Genomic DNA, 11,251 nt, shown 5'->3' on the forward strand with positions numbered 1-11,251 from the left:
GCATGAGGCAACACGAGGCGAGGCATTTCATCTCAGAATTTCTTTTCCGAATACAGATGTTGACCACTGCAGGGATCTCACTGTTTGCTTTCAGGGCGCGCTGGGATCTCTTTAACTGCATCGAATCTGATTGGGTGAACTAAAGAGAGCTAGGCAGCTTATGAAAGGCTATAAATTGAAGAACCCAAGAAGGCATAATAAACTCTTTGCCCTTCCTTGATGCCTCCATTTGTGTTAAGACCTAAAAGCCCATTGGCTGATTAAAAGCATTATTTCAACTGGCAAGACCCCCCCCCCCCCCACCTCCTCCTCCCTCTCTCTCTGCACACAAGCACACACTACATCCCATTCTGCAGTGCGATGCTTCATGCACCCATTACTCTGGGACAGGGTGCTGGGTCATAACAGTGATAAACATCCACGCTGGGACTTTGGGTGAGCAGAATGTACATACGCACAGATACAGTAATAACAAACCCATTTGGAATGCATGCATGATTCAGTGATTATGTAATTGTGCTAAATCCGTTTTTTTTCTTCTTCTCTCACTGGAGTTCTGTGAACTTAGCCAAATCATCCTGAAGAATATTATAGGAAATAAAAAAAGACATTTTATAATTTTTTTTTTTGGCATCAGGAAGAATAAATAAAAATCCAGATCAAAAACTGTCAACACTGTGCCATCCCATAGGCCACCAATGCTTGCCGACTGCACACACTTCTTGGCTCTGATTCACATCCCCTGCTACATGTATGACACATCCACAGTTACACTCGGTTCCAGGACTCCTCATCTCCCAAATGGTGCCTTCTGTTCTCATTCTGGGCCTCCATGAAAAGATCCAACAAAAGAAGGACCCTGAGCAGATCGGTTTCATTTTTCTTTTTTTTCGCTGTAAAAAAAAAAAAGGCAGCTGACACACCACTGATATTTTGTCAAAGATGACTGAAAAAAGACACTTATTTCAGCAGATCTTATTATAAATCCACAATAATTCCCTCAAAATGAAGAAACAAGGGCCCGATTGACACTGACACAGCCTTTCCAGAGAGATCCCTGCCCGTCTCAGTTAGGGAACATTGAATTCCTAAATGGTGATGCTCGCCGCTCACTGAAAATGGTGGCACAGTGCATCCTTTGCATTTTTATAGACCTAATTTGCATATTGGATTTAAGTGGGTCAATTGAAGAGTAACTTAAAGTCCAACTGAAATGAGAGTGCATTATTTTTGTTTCTGCAACAGCATAGGGAGAAATCTATATATGATATGTTTTGGTGTCTTTCCCTTTATTTGTCTGCATAGATGAAGACCTTATTTTGACACAACCAATCAAATATTGCAGAGCAGACGGTCACACTTCAGCCTGCAACACATTAGCTGTAGCTCTGCCACATTAGCTTTCCTGCTAAAGTCTCCTTCTTATCCAAACACAAACGCACGTCCCGTCCTGCACCTTTGCTTTGTTGAACAAGCCACCAAACAAACATGGCTGGGGGAGACGGCTAATTAGCTGCTCAGCTGCAGCGCATTAAAGAGCATGTAAATGTACCTGCAAATGCCACATCGGTCCAATCGGACGCTGGGGTGGATCTTACTCTTTAATACCACTAATTGTCTTTCCGTGACATGTGGGCTACAGGGTATGTTTGTTCACTTTGTGTCTGGGTCCCTAAGGTGCAACACTGCTGTCAATTAAACACAGCGAGGGGCACGCCCCTCAGGCCAGCTCACTCGAAAAAGAGCATTTCTAATGTTTCCCCAAAGACCTTTTTTTCATCCTTTTAATAATAAAACTATTGACATTAAAACACACATTTAAAAAAAACAAAAAAAACAACATTTTGACAACAAAAAGGGATAACTAAATGTGATTTCAGTTGGACTTTAACAAAGATTTAAACAAGCGCATTAAAGAAAGAAAATAAAAAAAACATGCAGCATTTTCCAAAATATCTTAATATCTTTTCCTTAGTAAGAAATGTTTTTTAAAGTATTTACTTATGAAACCAATTGAAAAAAATGAGAAGGAATGAGAAATAGCTTGACACAAAGCCTTGAATTCAGAAGCCTGCATCGACCACGTTTATACCCATTGACTTTGTCAAGATTGCTAACATAGCATTTAGTTTCAACTGTAATTATGGTTACATAAATGACCAAATCATCGCTTGCCAGACGGAAATGTGGATGCTGTTGTCATGGTATAATTGCAAAGGGACAGCCTCAGATAATGCTCATTGATTGAGACCCATTGATTCCAATCCGCACTGAGACACTAGCTGCCCCTCTGAGTGAGGCATATATACTGTACCTGTATCTGCTTTGATTAAGTCCACAACATAGCAAATTCTTACTGGCTAATGTCTTGCCATTTGATTTCAAAATAAAACATCTTTTCGCCCCAGGGCACTCCTTTGAAGCTCTCCGATTCCCATAATCCACATCGTTTTGTTCATTTGTGAACATGAAAATAAATCGGACCGAACCCAAATAGCCTTTATATTATCACTAACCAGCCTCAGTTTCCTCATAAGCACATTATATGAACCTGACATCATGTTTATTTGATGACAATAACATAGTTTGGTCAATATAGTGCAATAAGTGCAAAGCAATCAAAACAAATAAAGTTGATAAGGGATAGAGAATCTGCGAATGCTTGTATAAAAATAGGTGTTACATTGATTAAAATATCAGTATTACACAACATAATTAATACTTCAAATATCATTTATGAATTTTGTTTTGTTCTACATATTAACAATGAATACCCATATTCATTTTTAATATAATAATCTCCTTTATGAGAGCTCATTGAAGGCTAACCCGCCTTCCAATTCCAAAAAGTGCAGAAAGCATACAAAGACACTTTTTTTTTTTTTTTCTTTCATCTTCTTCAAATGACGCAGTCTTTTTTCAACATTGGGGGTGTGCCACTTTCAAAAAAAGCCACTTTTACAATGCAGAGCTACAGTAAATGAAACTACAAACATAAGCCTTTCCAGAGGATCATGGAGTATGATGACACAGGTAATATTGATGTAGAATCAAAAGTTTTGAAAAGACATGGCAGATTATATCAATAAATACTTACTTACAGACTACAGCAGAAAATAGTCCGACACAGTTTCGATGATCTGCTGTACAGTGTTTTTGTCCAGGAGTGTGGTTTTATAAACATTTCTTTTCTGATTCACAATATACCTTATGTATGGTTATAATCCTGAAAATGAAGCTGGGTAAGATTTACCTGTACACTTACATTTTGTGTGTTATTCGATCTTCACCATAGAAAAATAGATTTTGCATCATCAGTTAAGTAGAGCAATTTTGTTCATCCGTGTTTCAGAAAGCTGTATCCATTCCTGTAATGTCATGTTTCAGAAATAACAATAAGATTGTTCGGCACACCCCGTTACAACTCCTTTTGCTTGTGTGTGTCGTGCCAAGGCACCCAATAAACTGAGCCACTGTTTCAAGGAGGGTCAAGAGAGAAAATGCTTCATTACATTAATGATTCTGTTGCTCAGAACTGGCTAAAGGTGGTCTGTTTCTCAAGAACTTCGAGGTAATCGGGCTCAGACTGCAGTTTAGCTTTTAGCTCCAAGTACTCATTTCTGTTGGGCTCAACATAAACAGTACTGGGTGCCGTGCCATAGAGCACCGTTTCTCTTATCCTCTCCGGGTGCAAGAACTGACGTCTGACATCAAAATTTGGGTTGTACGTGTACGACACAGGCCCTGTGTACTTGTACTCTATATTGGCGCCTGCTGGGATGGACGGGATTGACGGATGGGGGGGCTGCTTATCGTGATCGAGGATGCCTCTGAAGAAATGGTCTGCATCCGGGATAGGGGAGGGGTTCTCACGTGGCTCGATGGTGCTAACACTGTATGTAGGGCTCCTCATCGTACTGCTATCCCTCTCATCATCTGGGGTACTCCTGTACGTCACCTTGAGCTCATGGAGGTCACGGTAATCCTCCACTGTGTTGCCTTCTCGTGACCTGTATATGGGGTTTTTGCACATATGGCCCATGGGGTGGGGGATATACTCATAGACGTGGCCGGCTGGGGCCTTGACTTTGGGGCCGGAGCGGTTGCTGTAGAGGCTGTACTGCAAGTTAAAAGAGCTGACGTCCGAATTGTTGGTGCTAGTGCGGTCACTCTGGGACTTTTTGCGCTTTTTCATCACGACTACAAACAGCCCCGCGGCCACGAAGACAGACATGATGAAGACGAGCAGGAGGCTGAGGATGAGGACAGAGAGGGGGACGGTGCTGCTGGGGGTGTTGAACTTCTGTGGCGCGCCCGTGGTTACGACCCTGTCGTCCATGGGCTCGTCCGTAGGGGGCGTCGGAGAGACGTTAGCATCAGAGTAGTCTGGGCAGAGCTGCTCCGACTGGATGGAGCGCACGTCCATTCCTGTGTGGCGCCGTGGCGTTTCGCACACGACCTCGTTGACCACGGTGCCTGCGCTGAGCTGCTCCAGCCATATCTTCATCCCCACTATGTCACAGGAGCAGTCCCAGGGGTTTTCAAACAGATCCATCTGCACCAGCAGCTTCAGCTGATCTAAAACACCACTCACAGGCAGGTTTTGGAAATGGTTGTTGCGAAGATTAAGTCGAGACAGGGAGAGGCTGGAAAAGATGCCCACAGGTAAGGTTTTCAGAAGGTTGTTGTTGAGAAAGAGCAGCTGGAGATTAGGGAGGAAGCGGAAAGTGCCCGCATCGACCTCCTTGATTTTGTTGTACTCTAAATAAAGATACTGCAAGTTCTGCAAACCAAAAAACATTTCTCCTGTAAGCCTGTCCATGAGATTACCATTCAAATACAGCCTACGCAGGTTGGTTAAATCCCCAAAAGCCCGGTCGTGGATCAGACTTATCCTGTTGTTTCCCAGGTGAAGCAAATCCAATCCAACGGCATCCACGAAATCTGATCTCCGCACCACAGGGATGTAATTTCCAGTGAGATACATTTTTTTAGGATTGTATGGCTTGGGTTTTAGATCAGAAATGCTTTCAATCTTTCTCTCTTGGCAGTTGACATTCAGCCCGATCTCGGATATCTGCAGGTTGCATGTGCAGGCAGTCGGACAGTCCAAAGGCACAGGAGATTTGGTCTGAAAAGCAATGATGGGGCCATAATTGTAAGGGTTACCACCAGGTATTCGGGAAGTGGGCTTTAACCTAGTTCTGTTAAATTGCCGTGTGCCCTTAGTCGGCCTAGAGGAGGACCTAAAAACAGCCGAGGAGGTGGCAGAGGCGGTGACAGCAGCAGGTGTGGTATGGTAATATCCATTGGTGCTGCTAGGGGGTGCAGGCCTGACAGTGTCTTCCAAGGGTCTTCTTGGGCAGAGCTCCTGCTTGGACACCTCATCCAGGTCCCTACCGTGGAGCCTGAACGGAGTCGCGCACACCACTTCCCCCACCAGAGCCGTGTAGGCAATACTCTCCAGCCAAGCCTTCAGAGCAATCAGCTCGCAGGAGCAATTCCACGGGTTCTCCTCCAGTTGTAATTCCACGACTTTGTCCATGTGCTCCAAGAGGCCGATGTAGGGAAACATTTTTAACCGGTTCCCCCTCAGGTCCAAGTGCGTAAGGGGAACATTCCGAAAGATATTCGTGGGCAGGGCAGAGAGCAGGTTGTCGTTTAAAATCATCACTGTCAGTTGGTGTAGTTTGCTCAAGGCATTGGGCTCTATATTGGTGATGTAATTATAATCGATCTGAAGGTATTCCAAACTCTCCAGTCCGACAAAGGTGTCGTCCCTCATAAACTCGATCTTGTTGTTATTCAGGTGCAACCTTTTTAATCCCTGGAGTCCATTGAAGGCACCTGACTCTATCTCTGAGATATCATTGTTCCCCAAGTGCAGGATGGTCACTCCTGTGTAATTGATGAAATCATTGACTGACAGCTTCTTCAGGAGGTTCCCTGTCAGCAGGAGGTGGTACACGGAGAAATGGACCGGGCTGATCTCGGTCAGTCTGATGATTCCCCGGTTCTCGCAGCTCACCGTCAGGATCCCTTCCTTCTCCTCGCATGTACACAGGTTACGACAGATCTCCCCATAATTGTCATACATCTCGACCAGCCTCAGAGATGATGCAATCAGAAGGATTATTTTGAGGATCCAGATATGCATTTTTCCTGGGAGAGGATGCCCCAGCTCACTCAAGTGCGGTACCAGTATGAGGTGTCATCTAAAAAGGAGGAAAAGAAAAGGAGGGGTTCTGTTTTATAGAGCATTGAAAACAAAAGAAAACATATGTGACTGTGACAAAATGCAATCATAGTAATGGACTACTGACAGAGCAGACCCTGGTGAACAAGTATCCATAACAAACACAGGCAAAGACAAGTGGACCCATTAATGTTTGTTCATTATGCAGATGTGTTGTGTCGGCAACGTTTTTTTTTTTTTTTTTTGGTGGGGGGGGGGCGGGGGGAATGAGGGCGTCAGAGAAAAAGCGAGCTGGATGAATGTTTAATAAATGCATACTTAAACGATAATATATAATCAAGTAGATGACACAACTACCCGCGGTGGATGGCCACTGCGCATTTTTGATAGCTCGCCTGAATTCCAATCTATCTTGGGAGGGGAAAAAAAACAACAACCTTCGCCATCCACCGTGTGCAGACTGATAGATCTGGTCATTTACTTATTAAATCTCTTGAACATTTTTTTCTCACAAAGAAAAATATATGTTTATATATATATATGTGTGTGTGTGTGTGTGTGTGTGTGTGTGTATCACATCACTTCGTGTGACGGATGATGTGGCGTTTTGTTCACGATTTAATCATTCAAACAAACTAACATTACAACCCCAAAGATGCAACTCCTGTAACCGTGAATATATTCCTCACTCACCCCACATACCCGACGACTTGGTAACAGTGGGAAAGCTGTCGGATCCCTTCTATCCACCTCCGTCCGAACGACATGAGAACGGGGAATGTATTCGCCTGCTGTGATTAAACCGATCCCGGGTTAAAAGATGATGCCAAATGCAGGCTCTCGTAAAGGAATCGTCTGAGAGAAGCACTCCGTGTTCATCTTAAAATCCGGCCTGCGATAGAAAAATGTGAAAATCAGCCTACAAGGCGACAGTCGCAGCCTTTCTTTTGCCCACGGGCGAAAAAAGAAAAGAAACGAGAGGAGTTGATCAAAGGCAAATCAGCAAGTGCTGTTGATCTCGTGGCAGATCTCTGATCGAAATTACATTTTGACGGGGAGTAAATTATTCAATAATCAAGTATTCTGTATGGCATCTGCTATATAGAAGGTTACAGATAGTCCCTCTCTCCCTCTCCCTCTCTTCCTTTCTCTCCGCCACAGACGCGTGAGCGCGCGTGCACACGCACGCACGCACACACACACACACACACACACACACACACACACACACACACACACACGTTCTGACTGTGTGCGCTCCTTAAAAGAACACAAAAGCCTACACATCGACCCAGTAAATCTCCCTAAATATGCGCGTTTTAACACACGAGAACACGCACAACTGCTACATACGATTGGGGCGCCCGCTTTCATGTCATTCCATCTCAAACCTGAGCGTGTTGCCATAACGCGAAGAAATAACCATCGCCTGTGGATATAAAATAGATAACTTGGAAGCCTGTGCGTCTATCGCCGCCGGGTATGCCCGTGCCGAGGCAGTGCTGTTTTTCGGAACGAATAAAACTGTGATGATATGTGTGTGAGCATAAAAAAACCTGCAGGTTTTTTATTGCAATAGCAGCCGCAGACAGCTTGCTTAGCGGCATCTAAAAAACGGGATCAACTTCAGCAATGCAACGGGGGTTTGGAACTAGATTCCAGCACCACGGACAGATCCCCCCCCCCCCCCCCCACCGCCCGAAATAATGTTAAGGAACATAACGCCTCAGTGCAGACGGGCAGTAGAACGAGAGAGAGATAGAGACAGAAACAAATCATTGTCCTCTTACCGTGCTGATCCCGGTAAACGGCAAAACATCCCGAAAATCACGGCTGTGCCCCGTCTTTTTGCTCCAACCTCAGTGAAAACATGGGTTTGGGTGATTTCACCGCCCGCCCTTCCGTCGGCTGTCAAAAAAATAAATACAAAAAATACTTAAAGTCAAGTCTCCTTGGTGTTTAGCTCCATAAAGCAGGCATCGAAGAGCACACATACAGTCTCATTCAGGCCAATAACGTGACTGCCCGCGCGGCAAAACGGGCTCCTGTATTCTTCCAGCAGCGACAGAAATTAGCAGCAGCAGCATCTCGGAAAAACAGCCAAAACCAAAGTTCGAACATGGTAAAGAAAAGGGGGCGAAGGAAAACTCGGTAATCCCACATCAGACGAGACTTGCCGCATGCATTTTAACTGTGCCTTTCATCCATGCGCACTGGCGAAGCGGAGGAGAGAGGCGCGGATCCCCTTGTTTGCTGCCAGTGGTGCGGCTTGTACCAGTTTATGTATAGATCTGTCCAAGGTCTCTTTTATTTCAATTGCCAGACCGTTCAAATCGACCAGAGATCAGCGGATATGTTCCTCCAGACTCGGATGCAGGAATCCGATCCCCCTTTTTTTTTTGTTCCAGCCTCGCATTGCTCATAACATATCCGATGAATATACACACGAGCTTTATCTTCCCACCAACGTTTCAACTAGTGGAACTTGATCTTCGTTGGTGCAAACCAGCGCATCCCCTACAGCGATCGGACGTATTATGAAACAATTACCGTAGTATATGGCGGGCGAACTCACTCGTAAAAACGCATAAATCCCCCCCAATCTCACGACTGTCACAGCGCGGAAATGAAAAGCAATGTAATGCGTGCAATACTCTTTAAGGGGGTATGGTAATGTGGAGGAGGTGGGGTGTGTGTGGGAGGGAGTGGTGGTGGTGGTGGGTGGGTGGGGGGGGGGGTGGGGGGTTGTGAAGAGGGAGGCTGGAAGAAGACCCGTAGAGGGCAGCACAATGATGATGAAAAAGGCAGCTTGGCAAGGCTTGCGTTTCCAGGCTGCACTTTGTTATTCGGTGTATTTCAATTCAGCAGCAACAGCCATTTGATTTGTCACTCAGAGCTTTTTGGCTGTACTCTACCAAGCTGGGGCATCTTATTCCCCTTTCCTTAGATAGTTCAGACATGTTGAGCTTTTCTTTGGTTTTGAATTCTTCCCAACGAGCCTTTTAATTCCTCGAAGAGAAGCTGTATATGGCCCGACACTCATCCTGGATGCATCATGCCTCTTCATTATTCAGTCTTTCCATCAACAGCCTTGCAGAAATGCCGGAATACATGTACTTATTAGCAGCACATTGTTCACACCCCCCCATCCCATTCATGTGGGGTGAGGAACAATCTGAATACCTGCTTCGACACCGCGACTTGCCCGAACAAAAGGAACATCCTTGTTTGAATTGATCGCATCAGCTCACAGTGCTAGACAATGCCCACGAAGACGACCTTCAACCTTTTTGGGAATTAAAAGTTGGAGACAAATAAGGTCAAGCAAACACTCATCCGTGAACCTCTTATCTCTTTATGGACGCTTCCAAACACAAGGATTAAGCCAATAGTCCCAGAAAAACACACACTTACAAGAGATCTGCATTGAAAGAAATGAATGTACTGCAGGATTAGGCTTAATCCAGTTTTGCACCAAATACTCTCGCCCGCTAATGCTGCCATGTTGCTGTAAGCGCTCTGTATTCGACCAAATCGTGGCTTATTGTTGAAAGAGCAAATCAAGTGGAAGCCACGACTGCCCTCTCACCCTCTTGCTGTGGGACAAGAAAACTTTAGAAGCACTTAACTAAAGCCTGAACACAAAATCGAATTAAATCTTGCATATGGTGGGGCCGCCATGTCCAAAGAGATTTCCCACTTAGTCAGTATTGTGTGGTAATAAGTCAACTCCTGTGCTCTCTTTAGCATGCGGCGAGCGTCAATAAGCGGATGTGGCATCCATGCCGCCTCTCCCAACTCCGGCGCAGAGATGCATTGAATTATCCTAAAGTCTCAGTAATCGCATTAACAGTGGTCTATCCTGTGGGGATGGACAAATGGGTATCCGGGGAACTCCGGCTGGGATACAGACATGGAATGCATGCAGGGTGTTTGTCCCTCCCCCCTGGAAGGGAATCTGGCTGCATGGCTCCCCTGAGAGCCACCGTGGCATCAAAGAGAGGAGAGTAGCTGTCCTAAATAATTTTATTTTTTTTAGCCTTAAATGACTTTGTGTACTGCTGATGGGAGAGGTACATACCCTTGATAAAGTAGCACCTAAAAGTTTGTCTGTACACTGGTGTGTGTCTGGGAATGTTTCCACGCGCACACTTTTGTTCTGTGTGCACAAACATGACTCTCTCCCACGCAAAGGCTAATGGGTTCCTCCAAACACGACAGCTATTATCATAGATCAGCTGCATTTAACAAATCATATTATAATCAGGTCTGGCACAAATTATAAAATAATTAAATGCAAATGAAAGTTCACGCCATGTTGAGTTTAACATGTATCTTTGCATGAACCTGTCTTGATGCATTTCTTTTAACCATGTTGAGAAGGAGTTCACTATGAGCATAATAGCTATGAAGGGATGCTACGTTAGGGTCAAGTACTTGATATCCGTCCCATTTTTAACATATTTTAGCTTTATTTTATGTTTAATTTGGCACCGGTTTGCCACATTGGCAATGTTTTGTTACTGTTGGCACGGCAACCGGTGGTGTGACTCTGCCAGACAAGCATTATGAATCTGAACAAAGGTTTAGTCCAGGTACTGCAGTTAGAGAGAAAGCCATCTTCACATAATATGCTCCTCAGGAGTCAAGAAATAAACTCCATGTCTGACTCTGAGAAATAAAACGTGTTTGAACATTATTGAAAGCAGGGAAGTGAACTATGAACATGGTCTTCTTGTGTGCACATGCACAATGTGACATTAATATGATAATGTGCAATCAGTTCATGGGAGTTGTGTTGTCAGAGATATTAAAGAAAAATTCTTGTGGAAGACAGGCTGGCAGCCAAAAGCAGTGGGCAGGGGAAATAATTAAACGTGTCTAAAAGAAAACCTCTCAGTGGGGATATACAATGCAGCGCCGCACCATTGGTTGGTTTGACAATTTGTTTGACAATGGTGTGTTTATGAACAAATCTTCCAGAAACTTAATTGAATGTTACAATTCTGCTTGAAAAATGAATTGGGGCTTAGTGTGTAAGCGTGATTTCCTTTA

The 11,251-nt window shown here is 44.5% G+C and overlaps 1 protein-coding gene across 5 annotated transcripts; it reads right to left on the bottom strand.

The window, feature by feature from the left end:
* Window positions 1-1,005: 1,005 nt before the first annotated feature.
* On the bottom strand, window positions 1,006-8,827 carry LOC137879089 (SLIT and NTRK-like protein 5). 5 transcript variants are annotated; one of them, XM_068719664.1, is made up of 4 exons: window positions 8,193-8,827; window positions 7,987-8,104; window positions 6,890-7,088; window positions 1,006-6,215 (listed from the first exon to the last, which is right to left on the bottom strand). In XM_068719664.1, the coding sequence occupies exon 4, from the start codon at window positions 6,155-6,157 to the stop codon at window positions 3,530-3,532; it is 2,628 nt and encodes an 875-aa protein (XP_068575765.1). In that variant the 5' UTR covers window positions 6,158-6,215; window positions 6,890-7,088; window positions 7,987-8,104; window positions 8,193-8,827; the 3' UTR covers window positions 1,006-3,529. The 5 variants fall into 5 exon arrangements, with proteins under 5 accessions (XP_068575765.1, XP_068575764.1, XP_068575762.1 ...); XM_068719663.1 differs by having other exon boundaries at window positions 6,899-7,088; window positions 7,987-8,827; XM_068719661.1 differs by having other exon boundaries at window positions 7,987-8,827.
* Between the last annotated feature and the right edge of the window lie 2,424 nt (window positions 8,828-11,251).

Source organism: Cebidichthys violaceus, unplaced genomic scaffold (genome assembly GCF_023349555.1).
Source record: "Cebidichthys violaceus isolate CVI_PGR_0920_01 unplaced genomic scaffold, fCebVio1.0.p SCAF_24, whole genome shotgun sequence".
Lineage (NCBI taxonomy): Eukaryota > Metazoa > Chordata > Actinopteri > Perciformes > Stichaeidae > Cebidichthys > Cebidichthys violaceus.

Coding starts and splice junctions, on each gene's coding strand:
- LOC137879089 (XM_068719664.1), bottom strand. CDS start 6,157: ATGCATATCTGGATCCTCAAAATAATCCTTCTGATTGCATCATCTCTG.